This window comes from Crinia signifera, chromosome 1, assembly GCF_055691185.1.
Source record: "Crinia signifera chromosome 1, ASM5569118v1, whole genome shotgun sequence".
NCBI classification, from domain to species: Eukaryota; Metazoa; Chordata; class Amphibia; order Anura; family Myobatrachidae; genus Crinia; species Crinia signifera.
Window position 1 is genome coordinate 246,853,701 of NC_139217.1, and position 24,513 is coordinate 246,878,213.

Genomic DNA, 24,513 nt, shown 5'->3' on the forward strand with positions numbered 1-24,513 from the left:
ACTTGTTTCACTTAATTATAGTATGAGGTAGAGGTACTTTAAGAGAGGAGGGGGCCCGTGTGCAGGTTTCAATTGGACAACTTCCTCTACGTCTACTCCGCATGTGCAAGTCTCATGGCGCTTGCTCCATGTTTCCAATTACACCTCCATTGCACATACACAATACACCAGAAAATGGCAGGGGTTGTCCATTTTCCCAGTGATTTTTGCGCAGCTGGACCGATGGAGAGGTGAGTATTGTTAAATGGTGCAGGGCGTGCACCCATTATGGATGCGCCAGTAGCATGAGGGTAACATTGTTTGTTTGTATGAAGGTCTGCAGACCAACAAAGTCGCCTTGCAATGTTTTTAAGCTGGCAATATACAGTTCCTTGAAAACCCATGTACTGTACTGTAAGTTTACTTTGCAGTCTCATTGTCAGTGTGGCATTGGTAAACAGGCTGGCATTTGGAGGCTTCCATGCAGTGTGCAGCATAATGTGTTTTTTTCCAATTATCTTTCTCATACACTCCCTGCAACATATTTTTAACAATATTGTAGCATACAAAAATATAATGTCTTCTCCTGCCAAGAATATCAAGATAACTTGATATTCACACTGTGCAGTGATGACAAATGCATTGGCTCACAGCTCTCAGGGAGATGTAAAAACACGCCTGGCATTTGTGAGACTTCACGTGGTGATTTGCTGTGCTTGATTCTCCAGGTCGTGATTTGGCAAGCACAACCCTCCCAGGGTACCCTCCGCACGTCCCCCCTGCCGGACAGGGCAGCTACTCTGCTCCGACGCTGACAGGAATGGTGCCTGGTGAGTCCTCAATAACAACTGTACAGAGCAACATGCATTGAGAAGCCTGTTTTTAAATAATGAATGTAAAAATCAATATCTAACAAATCAAATAGATACTGTTTATATTATTCCAACATTACAAAGCAATTTGCCATTATATTGCACATCATTTCACCATTGTTATGCTGATTATTGTTTATGACCTGCTGTGTGCTACACTATACACTAGGAATGAAAATGATACTCAGTCATGTTGTTTATGTTTTTGAACAATCATAGATTCATTATCAGACCACAAAAAGCCAGATGCAACATTATGTGATATAAAAAGGGATTCCATTTTTTCTATCGCTTGTTTTGATTGGTTGAATTATGGTTCATTAGTTTTGCACAGAACAGCTTTGGCAGATGATCAACAAGTACCTTACACCACTACAGTATGTAATCACTGGTCAACGTTACCTACTTTAACTTTTTTTCCTGGCTTGTTCGGCTGCCTTCCATCATTTTAATTTTAAAGTCCAACTTGTTAGTGCAAAGTTCCCTGTAATACTCCTGACAGCCATAAGACGGCTCAGTATAGAATAGGCTGGTTACATTTAGCAGATGGTGAAGCTCATTTCCTGCTACTGGCAAACAGGGTGTATTTGAAATACTGTAAAAGGGCTTGGGATGCTGGACAATAAGCAGGTAGGTCCCCAAAAGAGATAAAAGCCTCTGTTACATCATGGGTGAAGTGTCTATAGAGAAATAAAGAGCATCAGTTATATTTAGCATATTTAATATATTTATAGCGGTATGCGGTTGATCGATAGATAGTGAATAGGTCAACACCAAATGGTAGATATGCAGGTCAACATAGACAAAATGTTGACACAAACAAAATGTCGATATAGCAATGGTCGTCATATGAAAAGGTTGACAAGTTTATCATACTTTTGTCCATTTTTACCTTCTATGTGGACTCCGATTGCAAAAAGCATGGTAAGTAATTTGGGGGTCAACATGATGAAATGTACATATTGACACAAAATACTATATCAGTATTTGAACTTTTAAAACTTTTTTCTTCAAATAATGGAGCCACACCAACTGCCACCCGAAACTTTTCAAAACATCGCTGGCCGGGACTCACTGGCAGTTGGTGTGGCTCCCCAATTGGAATTTTGGTCTGTCCTGCAGCCCACCTCTCGGTCTGGCATTTATTATCACTAATACAAAAAATATGGCTGTAGCACAAAACAAGTTATTTACATAAAATCATATTTTACATTGTTGATTACTGACAAAAAGTGTCTATGAAATGTTTTTAAATGAATGATTTTTGCTGTATAAAATAAAAAGGCCATGCATATGAAGTCCCTCTTTACCATTCCTGAATGTTGGTAGATATGTGCAGTCAGGGGTGCCAAATAAAGGACTCGCTTCGGTTTTCAGATTTACTAAGTATTCTTCTGACAGTACCTGCATCATGGCCATTTTTTCTGTTCACCTCTACAGGGAAATATATATTTTTAATTTGGTTGGAATTTTTCCATTTGAGCTGAAATAATGCAAATAGAAATTCTGGGGTTTCAGGCAGTACATCTCTAATTATAATAAAATGATACTCTACACAGACATAAGATAAGACATATAACTATCAGAACTTGACCACTGGACATAATTGTTCTACAATGCATTGAGACTCAATGCATGCATAAAACATTAAACCTGACCTAACCAATGGACATGGTACTGATATAACAATCCCATGTGTCCATCTTTTCATAACTTAATCCTATTTTACAGCTCTCAAAAGTGTTAATTCACATTCTTTTGTTTCTATCATTTTTCAGAGCACTATAAACTATTTAACTGGATTTGCAGAAAATATATTCTTGGGTGCATTTTATTCTCTGCAAACTTTATGTATCTTGGTTGTTCACATTTGTATTTTTAAAACAATGAGAATGTACCATCATAACAAATTCTAAAGTGGGTGTATCTAAATAGCTCCAAAGAAATATCTGGAGTGAAAGTTTTTATTGATTATTTCTTGGTGGCTATCCAATGTGGTAGAGACCAAAAAATAAAATAATAAATTTCCCGAAAACACAAAGCCCCATTTTAGCTCGAAAACTAGTCTGTTTTCGGAGATTTGATTTTGCCTGCTTGAGGCTAATTTGCCTGCCCTAGGCACGATAATTACCCTCCATATCAGTATATTAAAAAGATAATGCCAAAAAGCAGCATAAAAAAATATCACAGCATTTCATGGCATATCATGAACCATGACTATCGGAGTATTGATATATTTTGTCATGCCGGAAGAGAGCTCGGCTGTAAAGACTTGTCCTGGCAAGGTAAAAAATATCCTCAACTGGAGTTTCTTTATTTATATTTTTGCAAATGCACTGTAGCTTGTGATATTATAGGCTATAATGAAGCAACTTTTTAGTTTATTAAATAGACCCGATACTGTAGGTATAATGTTACCCACTAAGCATAAACTGCGCTAATACCTAAAGCAGCTACTCAGAGAGGAAACCTCTGTTAGACAGGACTCAGAGAAAGAAATCGAAATGGAAGTTCTCAGAGAGCGCTAATGTCATATAGAATTAGATAGACAATCAGTCATTTAAAAGTTTTAATGTAACGACATTTACAGTCATAAAAAAATCACTGTTAAAATTGACATCTATTATCTTAAATCTCCATATTGACCATTCGGTCAATAATCAGCCAAGTTGGTGGTTGCATTAACTTCAGAACGAAAATAGAACCCAACGCATTTCGTCAGTATATGACTTCATCAGGGGCAGAAATACAGAAATTTCCATTTGATAATCACAACAAATTGAAGTTTAGATGGTCACTCCTCATAAGGATGAGCCAATTTCATAGACTTGGAATTCCAAATTATACCAGTCTGGTAATGAGATGATTCAAAGGTAATCTGTCATTGTACCAACTTCTATTACAAAGAAAGGCAGATCAGGATCCTTGATTGCTGGGTTGCATATATTCGGAGCCCAGTGATCAGGTAAACACCACCCCACGCGCCCCGACCAGGCAAAATTCCACCCATATGCACTGCAACAATTTCATTTGCAGCTGTGCAGAGGGAGAAATTCATTCACCTGCGCCAGCAATGTATACGTTACCGCGAGCAATGTATACATTACCGCCATAACAAAATATACATGGGGGGCAGTGGCAGCGGTAACATATACTTTGATAGCGTGCAAAAAATTTAAGGCATAGCCTTGTGGGACAGGGGACTATGCACACCGTAATGCCCATTACACAATATGCCACACACCGTAATGCCCATTACACAATATGCCACACACCGTAATGCCCATTACACAATATGGCACACACCATAATGCCCATTATGTATTATGCCACAATAGTGCCGCCTTACCTACATGCTCATTGCTAGGGTTTTCTTGCTCTTTTCCAGAGGTAACATGCTCAGTGCCAGGGGTAACATGCTCAGTGCCATGGAAAGTAACTATGTACACTGCATTGTGCAGTAAAGGAGACAGCCAGGCAGAGCAGTGGAAAAGTGGTTGTCTCACAGCAGGTCCATCTGCTCACGTTGTGGCTACTTCAAATGATGCACTGGCTTGTGAGCCAATCGGAGCCTGTGGCCCGGCAGCTAATAAGGCAGTGGTGGCTCCTGATTGGCTGCTGAGCTGCGAGCTCCAATTTGCTCTATTTGGCATTTGAAATGCCCTGCCATGGTCGGATGAACCTGCTCTGAGAGAGACAGCCGGGTTTACCACGCCCGGCTGTCTCCTTTATCGATGCAGACAGGGACAAACAGCGGGGCAAGGTGAGCGGACGGGGCGGAACTGTTCCGTCTCCAAAATGGAACTGACGGAACGCAGTTCTTCCCCGTTCCAGCTAAATTTAACCCTTGGTGGGCAGTGGTGCCAATAATATATACATTGCTGGCCTGTGCTAGCAATGTATATATTACTCTCTAATAAACAATCATTGGTGCCCAGTGGTGCCAGTAATATATACATTGCTGGCATATGCCAGCAATGTATATATTACTGGCTTATTATACTGTAAGTAACATTGGTGGCCAGTGGTGCCAGTAAAATATGCGGTACTTGTGTAGTATCACGGCGCCCATCGCATCGCAGACCATAAGGCATGCGATGGTATGCAATGCAATGCGATGCGACGAGATTTCCCCCGATGGTATACAATGTTAAAATTGTATAGTATTGTATATGGCATACAATGCCATACAATGCGATGCGATGCAATTTTAAATTGTATAAGCACCCTAATGGGGGCTTACAATGTTAAATGCACCCCCACGCCACCCCCACTATGAACGTGAACCCGAAGCGTGGCGAGCCCGCGAGGGGCGGCGGTACGTGTCCTCCGACCTTTTCATACCCCCTCTATCCACGTCGGCGTGGAGTTGATTCTATATAGTGTGGCGAGTGCAGCGAGCCACCGAGCCCGAAGCGTGGCGAGCGGACGCGGAATACATGTAAAGTAAGACGCATCCTCTTGTGGGGCTCGCTGCACTGGCCATGCTTCGGGCTCGCCACACTATATAAAATCAACTCCACGCTGACATGGATAGTCGGGGTATGAAAAGGTCGGAGGACGCGTACCGCCGCCCCTCGCGGGCTCGCCATGCTTCAGGTTGGCATTCATACTGGGGGTGGCATGGGGGTGCATTTAACATTGTAAGCACCCATTAGGGTGCTTATACAATTTAAAATCGTATAGGGGGCTTGTACAATTTTAAATCGCATCGGTGTGCACCCGGTGTATGGCATGCAATGCGATTAAAAGTTGTGCGACTTAATATCGGGGGCTCCGTGATAATACACAAGTACCAAATATGCATTGCTGGGGACATACAGTAGGTAAATATGTGTGAGTACATGTATGTAAATAAACTTATACTTTCACGGTGAGTGTGTATTTATTTTAGTATTGGTTCTGCTATAGAACTGAAAGTCCTAGTGGGTCTTTAATGCCCCACATGCAGGTACTTGTGGTTTTCTAAGTACCTGCATGCAGGGGAGGCTTGCTAGGACTATTGTTCCACAGCCAAACCCAATATTATTTTTTTTGACACTTAAAAAACTATCAACCTGGCACCCACCTCCCAGTGTAGCCAAGTATAGCCCCAGACTTCATCCTTAGCCTTAGGTGGCCTGGGTGTGGGGACCCTTTATTTGGGGATTCCCACCCCCAGGGACCCCGGCAAGGGCTTACCAGTTACAAGATTAATGGCACGGCTGCGGCACATTATGTAATACGTGTCCCCTGACTTTGGCATTACCCTGCTGACTGTTGGAGCACAGTGCTGGTTTCAAAAACATGGGGGGACCCCATACTTCTTTTGACCCTTGTATTTTTGGAACCAGGACTGGTTCAAGAGCCTGGTGCGGTTTTTTTAAGACAGTGGGTCCACTCTCAATTTGTCCCCTGTGTTTCTAAAAGATCCCTGGGCTGGTTATGATTGGGAGGGGGAACCCCACCATTTTTTTTTTAACTTTTTTACACTTTCTTTACTTTTACACAGAGAAGCATTGCATGGATCTGACTGATCTGCGATGCTTTAGGGTCGGCCGTGTTTGGCTCCCTGTAAAATTGGCAGCCCAATATGAATGACTTCACCATCGAAAAATTGGAATCCTGAAAACTCGGCAGCTACGTACATTTGCAGAGGAGAAGAGGTCTTAATATTTCTGATTTCACATTCTGCGATCTCTTTAGTTAGTAAAGATTGTGCTAACGCTTATATATACTGCAATACAGTATCTGTCCTATCTTGTGCATTATAGCCTTTATAAATAGGTATTTTACTTTAATGGAAATCATGTGGAATCTGCTATTGCCAAATAATTTAATGAGACAGAGAGGTTTGATACGTAGGCCCTTTTTTGTTTTCCATTCTATACATGGGGTCATTTATTTTGTTCAGTATGGCAGTTGCAATGTTTCCATGTTAGAAGATGCTGCTGAATATTCTCTTGTGATATATATATTTCAATAATCTGTATATATTTATACAGTATCTCAATTTAAACATGATATTTTAAAACGCCCAGTAGTCCGATCAGAAAATCTCTTTACTTGTATGGCATAAGACATATGGCGATATGGGCACTGGTGCTGGTTATTACATTGAGTTAATGTTGGCAACTGTAATTATCAGGTGTCTTGTTATGTTATAAAATATAATTGCTGTACTATTGTGAATTGAAATGTATTGCATTACAGCTTTATATAATGCATCCAAAAAGGCTCCTGCTGCGCCTATAATGAGAATTTAAATGTGATTTTACAACACAGCGTATATGGCAGCTGTCCCAAACATCATGGTCACTTGTGCAGATACAAAGCATAGCTACAGCATATGGAAAGTACAGGAATGTACAGGCAATAGGTTTATATATACATACATAGAATACAGATCTTCTATGTGACTAATAAAAATGAATTCAATTTATTCACAGATTAACCAAGCTACATACATGATACAGCAATAATTGAATATATTTAGTTAAAATGCCTAAATAATGGTTTTGAAATTATCCAAAAATTAAATCTGCCTCTGATGAAGTTGGGAGCACCAAAAGCAATGTGTAAGGCTTTAAAGATGACCTTCAGTACTTTTTTTTGTACATACAGCTGCATCTTGCTACTCAACTAATTTGGATACCTGACTGAGTTTTAAGTACACCGGTTCTGGAAATTTGCTATCCACAGCATAAAGCTACTGAGTGGACTATGTCAGGATCTATCACATGCTGTGCAATTCAGGTCTGTTCCACATTTAGAAAGCTGATGAAACACTTTCTTCAATTTGGGGCATTCATTATATATCACTTATACAACAGATGTATGCTAAATTGTTGGGGCAGGCAGTGGAGTCCAGGCATCGGTGGGGTTTTGTCGGCAGGGGTCTGGGCAGCAGGTCAGAACGATGGCTAGGAGCTTGTAGTGGCATTTGCCAGGAGGCAGGATGGGAAGCGGCTGGTGAATTTGCAAAAATATTTTGTAAAGACTAGCCGCCCAGTTGTTGGCTGAGAGAATTGCCACTACTAGCTCCCAGACGCCGCTCCAACCTGATGCCCAGACCCCCATCTATGACCAGACCCCACTGCCCACCTCCAATGCTACATGGAGCCTACCACTGCACATACTGTAGGGGTGTGCCAGCAGTGCATCACCGCTGGCACACACCTAGGATTAGACCCAACACATCGTGGGTGCTAAAAAGCACCCGCAATGTGCCACTGATGGGTCTTATCCTATAAATGTAATGTGCAGCCTGTCAGACCTCCCCACTCTGATGCATTAGGTCGGAGGGGATGTCAAACATATCCGATTTGGGCCGATTTCTCGTCCATCAGAATCTGGCGAAATCAGCCCAATTCAGATAAGTGGACGGACATCTTAAGGGGCCCACTGCTGCCCCTATCACCCTCTTCCTGTCATCAAATATTCTTCCCTGTCACACTTCCTCTCCCTGCCTCTCCCTACCACCATCTGCCTCTCCCTGTTACCCACTGCATATTGGGAACTTGTGTTGGGGAAGAGGAAGGAGGCCCAAATTATATTTTTACACCTTGGCTCACCACCCACAAGTTCTGACACTAAATATTGTATGACTGTTTAATATTATGTATTCAATGTTGCTAAGCTGTGAATACATTCATTAATTAATATTCATACAGTGGTTATATATTCTGTGTATTTATACAAATACTTTAAGCATAAACCCCACTTATTACCTATGCTGTCCATGTTTCAATATTTTTGTCTAAATACAGTAATACACACTTTGTAGAAGAATGCGGTGCATGTAGTGGCACTAAATAAATATACTAACTGATGTGCCCATCGATATTTAATGTTTCGATTTCCTTCATACCATCGTAACTTAATTTATATGCTTAGTTAATTTTATGTTTCTTGGGTACAGAAGCATGGTAGTTTCTTGATTAAATAACAATATTTAAACAGTTTTTAATAGTAATAGATTGACTGTGGTTTATAAGACATATTTCATTGTAAACCACATTGGTGGGTTCTCCGCTCAGGTGCTAAAATCACCTGGCTACTGGGGGAGCTTACTCTGGAGCAGGCCCCTTAAAACTGTCTATGGGCCAGATTCTCTAAGCTTCAAAAGTGATAAAATGGGGAGTGATAAACAGCCAGCCAATCAGCTCCTGCCTGACATTTTTCAAACACAGTCTGTGACATGGCAGGTAGGAGCTGATTGGCTGGCTGTTTATCACTCTCCATTTTATCACTTTTGAAGCTTAGAGAATCTGGCCCTATGTGAGAAGTAGTCCTCCCTCAAATCAATCCTTGCCACCTTCATTGACTGTCCCTAGATGTTGTTGATGTCATTGTAAAGCAGACCTTTAACTACAACCTACAACCAAGATGTATGTAGGATATGAACACCGACTCCCCTCAAAGTTTAAAAAAAATAATTATTTGTAAAGATTTGAACAATGCATCCAAAAAATGTTCTAATGCAACAAATACATGCAGAAGATATGAAGGTTTCTATAATTCAGCCCCCAGTCCAAACTTGCCCCTTTTCGGGGTTGATTAGGACAAAATCTTGAATTAGGTTTTTAGGTATTGTGGGGCAGATGTATTAAGAGATAAATGCAAGGGTGATAAGGAGAGATAAACGTCCAGCCAATCAGCTCCTTACTGACATTTTTCAAACACAGCCTGTAACATGGCAGTTAGAAGGTGATTGGCTGGACGTTTATCTCTCCTTATCACCCTTGCATTTATCTCTTGTTAAAGCTTAATACATCTGTCCCAGTGTCAGAGAAAACAAGTTGATATTTCGTCTGGCCTAAGAGCTATTAAGCAATCTGTAAAAACACTTTTTTTTTTTACTACCTTAGGGGTTGAATTTTACATCATGGAAGGAATATTCTCCCCTTCATGGTTCTAGGTCCAGGAGTTTAGGAAGGGTGTTGATGAGTCAGTCAGGACATTTGTTTTTATATATTAAAAAAATATATACAGAAATATAGGCAAAATAGCAATGAAGTTGGCATTGGGGCCATTCATTATATTATACCTAACATGCGATTTGTGCTAATAACCTCCCACTGGGGATCTTACGCAGTGATTACAGCTATAGAGACTAAAGAAGTTGGATCAAATCACAGGTTGTTGAGATGTTTCCAGCGCAGGTGACAAGACAAGTTGTGGCAGTTGGCTAATGAGCTAAAATGACAACCTTTTAATGAGCCTACTCTGAGACTACTTTCAGCTGTCAGCCTGTGAGAAGCGTTTCCTACAGTGCCAGCATTGGTATTTCCCAAGCCGCTGGTCTTCCGGGGATGGTCTACTATGTGAGAGGAGTTGAAGATTTTTTATCTAGGGGGATTTGAACTAACCATCCAAATGTAAAAATGGCATACATGCAATATTTATTATTATTATTTAAATAAAGGTGCCCATACTCGTTGCGATATGTGTGCTGTGCGTTTTGAACTTCATTTATGTCGTGTGATTTTGGCACCTGTATTGGGAAGCGATGTGATCTACTGTACTGTGCGGGTTTGATGCGATGCGATTTTAGCCTCTTTTTTCTTTTTTGATTTTATAGTTACCTAATGGACATCAATTGCATCACATGTACTACAAAACTGATGCGATGTAGCACAAAAAGTACTGCCTGCAGATACTTTTCTGTACTATACAATATTGTACCCGTGGGGATGCGCATCGCATCGCATCCCTGCAGGTACACGGTGCGAGATTAACCGATGCCATGCGTTTTGAACTTTAAAAGGTCAAAACGCTGTCAGGAACCAGTTTCTGTCTGTTTGGCATTTTTGCTCACTGGTGACCTCCAGTGGCAGGTCTGTTGCCATTACAGCTTTGTGTTCTGGGAGCTTAATTTATTCACTAGGCTGTGAGACATTAAGCTAATCAAGCACTTGCTGGAATCACCTGAGGCCTTTATAAGCCATGCTCTCCTGGGGATCCGTGCCAGTGATAGCTCATTTCCTGTCAGTTCAGTTCCTGTCAGCTTCCTGGTTAAAGTTCCTGCTGCATGTGCAGGGAACTTCTGTCTGGTCCTTTGTTTCGGTCTCCTGTCTGGATCCCAGGATATCCTCTGCAGCTAAGCTTCCTGCAGCCCTGCATTTAGCGTTCTATATGCTACCTTGGTCCCTGGAGTGTTTGGGTTTCTCCCTGTGGCTCCAGTTGTCTCCTGCGTCAGCATCTTCCGTGTCAGCGCCTCCTGTGTCTCCTGCGTCAGTGTCTTCAGTGTCAGCGCCTCCTGTGTCTCCTGCGTCAGTGTCTTCAGTGTCAGCATCTTCTGTGTTCCCTGTGTCGACGTCTTCTGTGTCGGCGTCTCCTCACTCCTACGTTCAGTGTTCCTGTCCCGGGACGGAGTCCACGTGAATTCCACCTTCTCCCTCTCTTCGTGGGTCACGTAAGTGCTCCTGTGGAGCCCCGGTTCTTCTTTCATCTCTGTTGTGGCCCGCCGTGGCCGTTCCCCTCCGCGGGACTGTTTTCTCTTGTTGTCAGGTTATGGTTTATTCTTGTCTTCTATTTTTCCCCTTATCTTGTTCCTTAGTCTCCGTCAGGTAGGGGTTTCCCCTTTCCTCTCTGCATCCGGTTTTGGGGAATATCCGTTTTCTGTTTTCTTGGTTCCGAGGATTCCCTATCTCCTGTTGGGTTTGCGACTCGGTCGCGTTGTCCCGTCCTTGGCCTGGTGCCGGTTAGTTAGGGGTTCTTTCTCAGTTAGGCCCGTTAGTTAGAGCTGCCTCTTGAGATACCCCCTGGCGATCGCTCACCCCTTGTCTCCACGTAACACCTGGCTGCATCGGGGTCAGAGCCGGCGTAACTGGCTCTTTCGTACGCGGCGGCTACAGGCGAAGCCTAGCACTACCGCAGGGGTATTCCATCTGCCCGGGGGACTCAACAGAGTTAGTGTAGGTTTCGCTGTGGCCGTCCTAAACAGCGGTCCCAGCTACGGGCTCACGCCTGATCTCCAGCTCCCTGCCTCCTGCAGCACCACACCAGCATCCTCACGTCCCTGTCTCCGGACTTCAACCGTGGGTAACAACCAAATCCGTAACATTATCACTGGCCATACCGATATATGCATGTGTTCACGGTAGTCATAGGGGTACATGCATATATAAAATCTTGTTTCAAGGTGATTTGGGTGTTTTTTTTGATTGGTTGCGGGACCTATAGAGTTGTCCATATTAAGATTTTTTTTTCCTTCTTTCCCTTCCAGTATTTTGCCCGGTACGGGGTTTTGCTTTATACTCAGGTGGTCTTTTCTGTTTGTTTCATTTCTGTACTTAATTATGCAGGCCTTGCAAGCTTCCTTGATGGCCTTAAATACGGCCTTTACAGCCTTAAAACCTGAGCGGGTTAAGGATCTGCAGCAGTCATTTCTGCGATTGCAAGATCTGTTAACCCAAATTTTCCTGGACCTGTCTGAGGTTTTTGGGGCTCAACCAGCTCCTAGGGAGACCCTGGCTAAGGGGTTAATCAGGCAAACTTCAGATCAGGAGATTCAGAAGAGACATAGAAGTTTTTTACGGCCAAGGCTCACACCAGAAGAGCGGCAACGGCGTAAAGACTTTAACCTATGTCTGTATTGTGGGGAATCAGGCCACTTTCTCCAGTATTGCGAATTGCGCAGATCTGGTGGTGGTACTGGGAAGGATTTTCCTCAATCCAAGTGGTATCAGGAGGTTCCATCTATGCCTGTCTCCTCTAAGCAGGAGGAGCCTGACCACACACCCCACATACGTAGCGCTCCGACTTATAACTGGGGTCCTAAGACTAGAGCGCCCCATGTTGAGGTACGGAATCAGACGGGAATGTGGAATTCATCCACAAAGATTCCAGACAGAAAGACGTTGGATGCTAATCTTCCAGTCAGGGAGATCAACGTTCTTTCAACATTGGAACTGTTATGTCCCATAGAGGAGTCTCAGGTTTTTTCCTCAAAAGGGGCTTCAAGTGGCATAATCCCAGAGGGGGTCCTTGAAACCGTCACCCCTAAGAGGGTCTTGGGGAACTTAATCCCACATGGAGTTATGGAGGTCATTGCTCCTGATGAGGCCTTGGGAGGCATAACTCCAGAGAAAGAATCCCTGACATCAGTCTCAGCCGGGATTTCTAGTGACATCTTCCCTGATCTTGGGGTCCACGGAGTTGCCTCTGAGGTTGTGGATCCAGGAGTGGCACTCAAAGTCCTGGCCTCCATAGGCGAGTCTGATGCCGTGGGCTCATCTAGCGGCAAGGGCGCTTGGGGCTCATTGAACGTTTTGGGTGCTCGAGGTCAGTCGAGCCAATTTGATGCCCAAGGCCCGCCGGGCGTGTCTGATGATACTCCTAACACTCCATACTTCGATGGAGATTTGGCCCAGCTCCGACCAATTGCTCAGCAATTCCTCGCTAAAATGGACTTCTCACATAATGTGAAGATAACTCCTACTTCTGCTGTCCGTTATCTCTTATTATGCTTTAGAGGAAGAGCTTTGGAGTGGGTTAAACCTCTCATAGAGGCTGACGATCCCATCCTAAGGGATCTTCCGGGTTTTCTAAAAACCATGCGGAAAGTGTTCAGCCCAAAGGCCGCAGCCCCGAGTGGGGGCCCAAAGGCCGCAGCCCCGAGTGGGGGCCCAAAGGCCGCAGCCCCGAGTGGGGGCCCAAAGGCTGCAGCCCCGAGTGGGGGCCCAAAGGTCTGTTTCGCCCCGAGTAGGGGCCCAAAAGCCGAAGCCCCGAGTGGGGGCCCAAAAGTCTGTTTCGCCCCAGAAGGTGGGCAAGTCTGTTTCGCCCCAGAAGGTGGGCAAGTCTGTTTCGCCCCAGAAGGTGGGCAAGTCTGTTTCGCCCCAGAAGGTGGGCAAGTCTGTTTCGCCCCAGAAGGTGGGCAAGTCTGTTTCGCCCCAGAAGGTGGGCAAGTCTGTTTCGCCCCAGAAGGTGGGCAAGTCTGTTTCGCCCCAGAAGGTGGGCAAGTCTGTTTCGCCCCAGAAGGTGGGCAAGTCTGTTTCGCCCCAGAAGGTGGGCAAGTCTGTTTCGCCCCAGAAGGTGGGCAAGTCTGTTTCGCCCCAGAAGGTGGGCAAGTCTGTCCGGCCCCGGAAGGGGACTCTGCCTGTCCGGCCCCGGAAGGGGACTCTGCCTGTCCGGCCCCGGAAGAGGACTCTGCCTGTCCCATCCCAGAGGGGGGCTTAGTCCATTTTGCCCCAAGAGGTACCCTTAAGGCTGAATCCCTGGAAAGGGCGGCCATCTCCTTGGCTGAGGTCCCAAAGACCACAGCCTCAGCAAAGGACTTGAGAGCCATAAACCCAGTTGGGGTCTCGGTCATGCTAGCTTCCAAGGAGACTTCTGAAGTTTTAACTTCTAGTGGGGTCGTTCACACAGAGAATTCTAGCTCTGAGGTCCTAGAGGTGGACGTTTCCATGTCCATTGTATTTGATGGAGACCTTGCCCATTTTATTGCCCTGGTCAAACACTATACTTCCCTTTTTGAATCGGGACCATCTTCAGGGGTCACTTGGGCTAACATTGTAGACCTCATCATTTCTGCCTTTAGGGGTAGACCTCAGACATGGGCCTACAAGCTGATCAGGTGTAGTGACCCTTGCCTTAAGGATCTTTCCTCTTTTTGTGATGCCGTTATTAAAAAGTTCAGTCCCAAGAGGAAGGTTGAGGCTTCATCAGCTCCTGGAGATATGGTCTCCAACATTAGCCAGAGGTATAAGGTCCCGGCTCTGAGAAATTCACAATCAATCCATTGCACTTTCGCCTCACCTTGTATACTCACAGGCAAGAGTCCAGCAGTTGCTCCTGCCTTAATGATGGCAGACAAGAGAGTGCTGGCTGAGTTGTCCAGTCAAAAGTCTGAGATTAAAGACTTTCACAAAGATTCCATCTATGGCCAAGGCGTTCATTCTTCTTCGTTACCCATCCCGTCTGTGAAAAAGACGTTCAGGATCTCTTCAGTTCAGGATTCCAACCCTGAATCTGATTTGATACCCCATAGCTGTAGCTTGGGGGAGGGTACTATCAGATCTGATAATGTGTGGGGCCTTAAGTTATTTTTCCCTTCAAAATCCAGGAAAAAGAGAAGAAAGAAACATTAATCTTTTCTCCTGGATCATCTTTTAGTTTTGGTTGTGCCCTGTGGTCACCCTTAGGGGGGGCACTGTCACAAGCTGTGGTTGTAGCTTGTGTTTTCATTTTTGTTGCCTTTGCCCCGTCGTCCAGATGCATTTAATTTTTGGAGGTCTGGATTTTGGGGTCTGTTGACCCCTCCTCAAGGGGGGGGTACTGTCAGGAACCAGTTTCTGTCTGTTTGGCATTTTTGCTCACTGGTGACCTCCAGTGGCAGGTCTGTTGCCATTACAGCTTTGTGTTCTGGGAGCTTAATTTATTCACTAGGCTGTGAGACATTAAGCTAATCAAGCACTTGCTGGAATCACCTGAGGCCTTTATAAGCCATGCTCTCCTGGGGATCCGTGCCAGTGATAGCTCATTTCCTGTCAGTTCAGTTCCTGTCAGCTTCCTGGTTAAAGTTCCTGCTGCATGTGCAGGGAACTTCTGTCTGGTCCTTTGTTTCGGTCTCCTGTCTGGATCCCAGGATATCCTCTGCAGCTAAGCTTCCTGCAGCCCTGCATTTAGCGTTCTATATGCTACCTTGGTCCCTGGAGTGTTTGGGTTTCTCCCTGTGGCTCCAGTTGTCTCCTGCGTCAGCATCTTCCGTGTCAGCGCCTCCTGTGTCTCCTGCGTCAGTGTCTTCAGTGTCAGCGCCTCCTGTGTCTCCTGCGTCAGTGTCTTCAGTGTCAGCATCTTCTGTGTTCCCTGTGTCGACGTCTTCTGTGTCGGCATCTCCTCACTCCTACGTTCAGTGTTCCTGTCCCGGGACGGAGTCCACGTGAATTCCACCTTCTCCCTCTCTTCGTGGGTCATGTAAGTGCTCCTGTGGAGCCCCGGTTCTTCTTTCATCTCTGTTGTGGCCCGCCGTGGCCGTTCCCCTCCGCGGGACTGTTTTCTCTTGTTGTCAGGTTATGGTTTATTCTTGTCTTCTATTTTTCCCCTTATCTTGTTCCTTAGTCTCCGTCAGGTAGGGGTTTCCCCTTTCCTCTCTGCATCCGGTTTTGGGGAATATCCGTTTTCTGTTTTCTTGGTTCCGAGGATTCCCTATCTCCTGTTGGGTTTGCGACTCGGTCGCGTTGTCCCGTCCTTGGCCTGGTGCCGGTTAGTTAGGGGTTCTTTCTCAGTTAGGCCCGTTAGTTAGAGCTGCCTCTTGAGATACCCCCTGGCGATCGCTCACCCCTTGTCTCCACGTAACACCTGGCTGCATCGGGGTCAGAGCCGGCGTAACTGGCTCTTTCGAACGCGGCGGCTACAGGCGAAGCCTAGCACTACCGCAGGGGTATTCCATCTGCCCGGGGGACTCAACAGAGTTAGTGTAGGTTTCGCTGTGGCCGTCCTAAACAGCGGTCCCAGCTACGGGCTCACGCCTGATCTCCAGCTCCCTGCCTCCTGCAGCACCACACCAGCATCCTCACGTCCCTGTCTCCGGACTTCAACCGTGGGTAACAACCAAATCCGTAACAAACGCATGTTAAAATCGCAAGGTGTATGGGCACTTTTAGTTCTGCAAACTCAATATTTGATGGCAGGGGTCTGCCATGTTTAGAGATCCATTTAGGGAATGGCACGGATAATGGTAACTGTCCTTGGGCCTAATTCAGACCTACTCGCAGGATAAATGTGTTCTCAAAATAGGCAAAACCATGCTGCACTGCAGGTGCAGCAGATGTAACATGTGCAGAGAGTTTTGGGTGAGTTCTTTTGTTTCTGTACATGGTAAATACTGGCTGCTTTATTTTTACAATGCAATTATATATCGGTTTCAACACACCCCACACAAATCTAACTCTCTGTGCACAGGTTACATCTGCAGTGCACAAAGTTCTACCCATTTTAAGAAAACAAAGTTGTCGATCAGATCTGAATTAGGCCCCTAGTCTGAAACTTGTAAACCTGCTCTAGCATACTTGTTATTTTGAAGCTTTTTGGCTGAATAGTATCAAAAACCAGAGTTGTGGAAAAGACATATACAAAAATGTGTCAGCTTGCAATAAGCAATAATTTTGTAACTAAACAATTCTGAAAATCTTGTGGGGATAAGTTTTACTTGAAACAAAATTATATCCAATTAAGTAGTGAAGAAATGCATTTCTTTAAATACAGCTGTTTCAGTTTTGCCCAGCATGTATGGACAGCAATGATGTAAAAATCACTGGCCTGAAAATTGCTCAATGTGCATACACACTGAGCGATGTTCACAGGGGATGGGCGACTTTCCATAGCAGGATGCTATGGAAAGCCATCCACCCCATCACTCATCTGCTTGTAATACCAGCAGGTGAACGATGGCAGTCAATGATGATGTGGTAGCAAACATCAGCACTCACTGCTCATCGCTGCCCCGTACACACTGTGTGGCTTTTAACCCCTTGAGTGGTGGGTTTTGCTGGGGCAAGACAAACCTACCAGGGCAGGTTTGTCCTGCCCCAGCAAAACCCACCGCAGAAAGCTGGAAGCCAGCCCCCCCCTCCCTCGCCTCCACTCCGGTGTTAGTACGCCGGAGCTTCCCTGCTGCAGCTCTCACCCCAGCCTATGACGCCTGTCACATTCAGCAGTGACGTCGGCGGCAGGCTGGGGGATGTTCGCGGCTCGGGCGGACTCGGGTGCCTGACTGCTCCCGAGTCCCTCCGAGCGTGGCTGACCATACCCGAGCCTGCCGCCGACGTCACTGTAAAATGAGTGACGGGCTGGATGGCGGGTGGGTCAGGGAAGCTCCGGCGTACCGTTCGCTGGAGAAAAGGTACTGGGGGGACTGGAGTTGGTGACGGGGGTGTGCTGTAGAGGTGCTGCGCCAGTGGTGCACACCTGGACATCACTGGCGCGCACCTATTGTATAATAGTGGTATGCCCGGGGATTTTCCGGGACAGCCCGCTGCGGCAGTGCAGCTGAGCCTGGAAAATCTCCGGGCATACCACTCAAGTGGTTAAACTGAAAGCAGTAAACGATAAAACTGAGCTGCTTTCAGCTCAAAGTCGCCCTGTGTGTATGGGTCTTTAGTAAAGTGATAAAGTGGAAAGAGATAAAGTACCAGTCAATCAGCTCCTAACTGCCATGTGCCTTAAGTCTTGTAAAGTCTGTATGGGCCTTAAGTCTTGCAAAGTGATAAAGTGGAGAGAGATAACGTACCAGTTATTCAGCGCCTATCTGCTATGTTATAGGCTGTTTGAGAGACAAAAATGACAGTTAGGGGCATATTGTTTGGTATTGTCTCTCTCTCCACTGTATCACTCTCCAAGGCATATAATCTATATGTATTATGCCCGGTACACACCAGAACGATGGTGCTCGTGAGTGGGTCGTCACAGGAACGTACAACTCGCTCACGAGCTGTCGGCACCGCCGACATGCCGCGAAAATACGGCTGATGTGATCGTGATCCGATCACGACCCTCACCCACTGCAATGGTAGGTTCTGAGATCAGTTAGGATCTTAGAAAAGGCCGACCAACCCGCGGGGCCGCGCATCGGATCGGGATCGCATCAAAAGGACACTGAAATGGCCCAAAACATGGCCAATTTACATACAATCGGTCGAGATTGTATCTAAATTGACTCGTTTTGGGCCATATCGTCCTGGTGTGTACCCCACATAACTTGATATGCCAATAGAGACTGAATATGGAAGCCCAATCATTTTACTGTAGGTGAAACGTAAGGTAAGATTTTACTATCAATCAGGAATTGCAAAATGTCCTAAAATTATTTAGAAACCCTTACTTTTTTTTAGCTGACTTATAATGAGTAAATGATGTTTAGACTATGTTTAAACAAGAACCAAAATTTTGTAGCAAGTTTGCATATAGTAATTTAAAAAACTATCAACTGCAGGAAATTCTAATAGGAAAAATATATAGTGATGTGAGCCATTACGCACATCTAAACATAAGTAAGCAAAGCAAAGTACGTATAAACAAAAGGTTCAGCGTTTAGAAGAGTGAAGGAAGAAGAACAGAATAACAGTGCATTTCTCCACTCTTTGGAAAATTCTATGCATTTGTAATAACAAAATTACCATAATTTGCTCGTTAACGCAGCTAGATCAGTCAAGCATTGTTCTAAACATGCAGGGGCCGTTCCTTGCTCCAAATCTGCCAGAGAGCTAAGCACGGTGAAAATTAGCATGCAAATGGTCCTAATTCAGCAGCCGAGCTGTCAGAGCCACACTCACTGCCATGTTTCCTTTGAGATTCTGACAGAAGTGGCCCAGAAAACCCACCCTTCAAGATTCTCATCGAGACAAGCCACAGGGGACACTTTATGAATGACAGCTCAGCTTGTAACAGTCAGCTATATGAGAGAGTTGTTATCCTTACAAGGGGGTATCGCGCACAGTTAAATAAATGGAACCACTGTTTTTTTTTTTTATAGCATTGTCCACTTGGTATTACTAGGTTCTACTTTTATTGCAACATAATCTATTGTTAATGTAATAATATCAACATTATACTGTATTTATAATTGTTAAATTACATGTTATATTCAAAATACTTTATAAAATTGTAAATACATCAGATTTTTGCTATAACTGACTTTTTGAAAGGAAAAAATGAAAATCAGAAGGAAACTTTTTTTATGTAAATGTTATTTTCCAAGTGTTTATACCTACTGCGGTTCTTGTTTATACTACTCAGGATACTTTGGGCATTGAAGCGTATTTTAAACAAATACTGTCTGCATATTATTCCTGTATTAAATAATGCAGTAGGTGCTTCTATCTACAAATGTGTTTTATTAAACTGTGGTGGGTTTGATTATTGCAACATCGTCCAGGCCCAAGCCTAATTGTTTTTCAGAGCCCTCTAACCTACTTTTTCTGAATTATGACACACATCAGGAGATATAACTAGATTTCCTAGCAATTCCACTAAATATGAATTTATTGTAACAATTAACCCCTTTAGTGGCAGTCCCGGAAATCTTACGGACCAAGCTGCGGTGCCGCAGCGGGCAGTCCCGGAAAATTTCCGGGCATGTCACGAATCTACAGGGGTGTGCCAGTGGTGCCTGCAGGTGTGCACCACTGGTGCATTACCTCACCAGCGACCCCCATTAGGCCGCTCCCTCCCCACCTCCACTGTTGTGCCCCCCCCCCCTCACCTTCGTTCCGGTGTATGATCATATGCTGGAGCTCCCCTGCCGCCGCCATTACGGCGGCAGGATCGGGATGTTCGTCACGGCTCGGGGGACTCTGGATCGCTCAGGTGTTTGGGCGTCCGAGTCCTCCCAAGCCACTCCGAACATCCCCGAGCCTGCCGCCTGCTGCCGTTCAGTGTGCTGCTATGATCGGCAGCGGCCGCAGCGGAAGGGGAGCTCTGCTGAAGACCGCTGGAGCGGAGGGGCTGGGGGGTCACAGGAAGGGAGGGGAGCGCTGGGACTCATCTACCCCATCAGTGGACGGCTTTTCTGGGACAGGAAAAACCTGTCCTATTTAGGTACTCCTGCCTCAGAAAAACCCACCACTGAAGGGGTTAAACTTTAAGGTGGACAGTCAATTCAGAGGAAACCTATTTGTTTGCAAGATACTGTATCTGTTTTCTCAGCTTGCACCCCAAGATCTCTATACCATACTGAATAATTCCCTATTATACCACAACTACCACATCATAACTAATTAACACAGTAATTGTCCAGCTATATATGTATATAGATATATATATATATATATATATATGTATATATATATATATATATATAAATATATATATATATATATATATATATATATATATATATATATATATATATATATATATATATATATATATATATATATATATATATAGAGATATAGAGAAATGGGCACTCACCAAGGTCTTAAATTCAGCAGGAAAAATTTATTCATGTCAAGCAAGTACATCCGACGTGACGTGACGTTTCGATCAAAGGATCGTCATCAGGAAAATATCAGCATACATAACAAGTATCATACCCAACCAATAGGCAACCTGGTATCCATCCTCTATGGATGGATACCAGGTTGCCTATTGGTTGGGTATGATACTTGTTATGTATGCTGATATTTTCCTGATGACGATCCTTTGATCGAAACGTCACGTCACGTCGGATGTACTTGCTTGACATGAATAAATTTTTCCTGCTGAATTTAAGACCTTGGTGAGTGCCCATTTCTCTATATCTCTATATCCCTATGATGTTCATTCATCTGTTGGAGCACCCCCTATGATTACAATCTACCTTGAGTGCGGACTCTCCTACATATATATATATATATATATATATATATATATATATATATATATATATATATATATATATATATATATATATATATATATATATATATATATATATATATATATATATATATATATATATATATATATATATATATATATATATATATATATATATAGATGGGTAGAAGAAAAAGCAGGCACTCCAGAGACTTGATGCAAAACGTGTATTGAAAAATCAACAATAAAAAACAGCCAACGTTTCGAGGCAGCAACGCCCCTTTGTCAAGGCAATATTATTAGTGTAAAACCATTGCTGTTTTACACTAATAATATTACCTTGACAAAGGGGCGTTGCTGCCTCGAAACGTTGGCTGTTTTTTATTGTTGATTTTTCAATACACGTTTTGCATCAAGTCTCTGGAGTGCCTGCTTTTTCTTCTACCCATCTAACCATTGCTTAGCCGAGCACCAGGGCGGCTGACCCAGGAAAGGAGAGTGCCAGTCCGTCTACCCACTATATATATATATATATATGTATATATGTGTGTTGAGCCCCCTGTATCTGTATTTATTAGATCATGTGGTCACAAGCCACTGCACACCCCAACCTGGGAATGGCGAGTGCAGTTTATACCCCATTCGTAGGAATGGCGAGTGTGGTGGCTACCTGTATGCATATATATATATATATATATATATATATATATATATATATATATCCATTTGAACATCTGAACATTACACCAACAGGGACTGTAATGACACTGTATTCAAATACATATACTTTAATATGGTGTTGGCCCCTCTTTTGCAGCTATAACAGCATCCACTCTACTTGGAGGGCTTTCCACAAGATTTAAAGATTGTCCTTTACTGGAAATAATGGGTCTAGCACACCCAGACTTACCCATCTGACTGCCAAACAGAGAAGCATGATTCATCACTCTACAGAACATGTTTCCACTGCTCCACAGACTAGTGAAATTTTCATGAACCATCTGGGTGTCATTCCAAGATCATTCAGATTCTTTTGACCCCCGTCATATAGTCAACCATTTAAAGTAAAATGTCTTTAATAGTTTCATACCAATCAAGATAAAGTATTTCAGTTGGTGTTTTGGTCTTTTCCAGACCTTTGTCAAGACCACATAACCTGCCAGGTCCAAATAAGCAAACCCTCTACCAGGTGCTAGGGGTCCATATATACCACAGAGTAACAATCACACTACCAGCCTTCCACCCTCCAGGAAATGAGGTCAGAGTGTATGAAGATGAGTTTGAGCAGATTTCAGTTTGTTTTAATGACTCAAGTCAGGAACCTATGGAAATCATTAAAATTCTGAGTATCCTCCTAGATGCGCAGAGATGTTACTTCCTCGGCGTCTGTATTCAGAATGATTTCTGGCCAATCAGGAGCCAACTTTCTCGGCTCCTGATTGGCCAAGAAATCATTCTGTGCAGAGACGCCGAGGAGGAAACATCTCTGCGCCTGTCAAAGTCCTGCGAGCCAGGTACCAGATGGGAGCAGCGCTGTCACCGGAGAGGATTCAGAGGTCGTCGCCGGGGACCAGGTGAGTTGGATTTGCTTCCTTAGGTACCCCTGGGGACTACCTCGGATCCCGGATCCCGGATTCTGCAGCCCAGGAGCCCCGGAACCCCAGGACCAGCCCCGGAACCAGGACCAAGGCCCCGGAACCGTACTCTTCTGCCCTGGAGCCCCGGAGCCCGGACCCAGGACCCAGGGACCGACCTACGGGCTCAAGGTAGGTAAGTATCAGTGTGTGTGTGTGTTTTGTGTGTATTAAACTTTTATTTTACAGTGTGTCAGTGTGTTTTTGTTAACTATTTTTTGTACTGCTGAACTACAAGTGCCAGCGGGCCCTTTAATGCCCCGCATGCTGGGACTTGTGGTTCTCCTAGTCCCAGAATGCGGGGTAGGCTTGCTGGGACTCATAGTTCGCCAGTATAAAACAATAGTTTTAATTCTTTTTTTTTTACACAAGCCATCAGCCCGATGCCCACCGCCCAGGGGCATCGGGGACAGCCCCGGACTTTCAGCATGGGCTGGTAAGTCCTGGAGGGGGGGGGACCCCTTCATTTGGGGGGGGGGCCCATGCTGACCAGCCAGGGGGTTAATGCTTTGGCCGCGGGAGCTTATATAATAAGTTTCCCCCGGCTGTGGCATTACCCTGCTGGCTGGTTGTGTCCGGTGCTGGTTCTTAAAATACGGGGGACCCCTAGTCATTTTGTCCCCCGTATTTTGGGAACCAGCGCTGGACCTTGAGCCTGGTGCTGGTTTCATGAAATCAAGGGGACCCCTATTTGTCGGGGACCCTGATTTTATGTCACCAGCACCGGCTCAGTGAGCCCGGGGCTGGTTATGCTCGGGCGGGGGACCCCGCGCTCGTTTTTTTTTTTTTTTAACCCTTTGTTTTATTTTTTACAGCAGAACCCTGCACAGAACATTGCGATCTGTGCAGGGTTCTGGCTAATTCGCCAAACAGACCCTGGTCTGAAATAAGTGCGATAATTAGGCACCTAAAAAATGCGATGTGCAAATGCGCATTGCATTAAATAAGCGACTTCTATACTTTTGTATTGGAAAACATCTGGATGCGATAAAAATGCGAATTAATCTCGCACTTTTACTCAGCATACCTTAACGCACATAATATGCGATTTCAGTCCCTTAACGCATCACATTAAATTGGCGATTTTAAGGAAAAATGCGATATCGCCATTTTCTGCTCTAATTAACGCAAAAAAAGCCAAATCGCAGTCCATAGAATGTCACCCCTAGTGTTCAAACTAGCTCTCAAGTTTTTTGTCAGCCCAAGGCTGGCCTATTTCACTTGCATTAAGAGCTCCTGTGACCACATATACCTTATATTTTCTTGAAAATAAACTTGTCAGTTTAATGTATAATTGTATGACCAAGAATTAAAGTTCTGCAAATGCTGAATGAAACATTTTTTCTTAGCTTAATTGCTCTTGTGTTATAGGGAAGAACGTTATTCTTTAACTTCTGCACCCTATTGCCATGGGAACAATTAAACACTTATAGACTGAGCTTTTCTATCACCCCTATGAGTTCAGTAGATAAGCTTTGTTCAGCTTTTAAAGAGGTAAACCACTCTTGTGTGACAACATGAATGTGGTTTACATTGACAGCACCATGTCAGTTCATCCACTGCAAAACATAGCATTTATATAAGCAGAAAAATGCAGCATTCAGAAATGTTCATCTGTCCCAAATGTGAGTGACAACTGACTGCAGTACAAACTCTTAGAAATATAATTAGGAGAAGGGAAAAGATGGCAAGGGAACCATGGTCAACTTTTTTACTTTGGTATTTGTCCATCATTGCATGTGGCGTTC

General features: G+C 44.3%; 1 protein-coding gene across 8 annotated transcripts in view; it reads left to right on the forward strand.

Annotated features, from left to right (window-relative positions):
* Positions 1-24,513, forward strand: part of PAX5 (paired box 5) — a 254,571-nt gene that overhangs the window by 207,554 nt on the left and 22,504 nt on the right. For 5 of the 8 annotated variants that reach the window (XM_083179794.1, XM_083179784.1, XM_083179803.1 and 2 more), the window contains one exon: positions 708-809. The exons of the other annotated variants lie outside the window; for them this stretch is intronic. In XM_083179794.1, the coding sequence (XP_083035920.1) occupies positions 708-809 (102 nt within the window). The remainder of the gene's footprint in view (positions 1-707; positions 810-24,513) is intronic. 8 annotated transcript variants of the gene reach the window in all.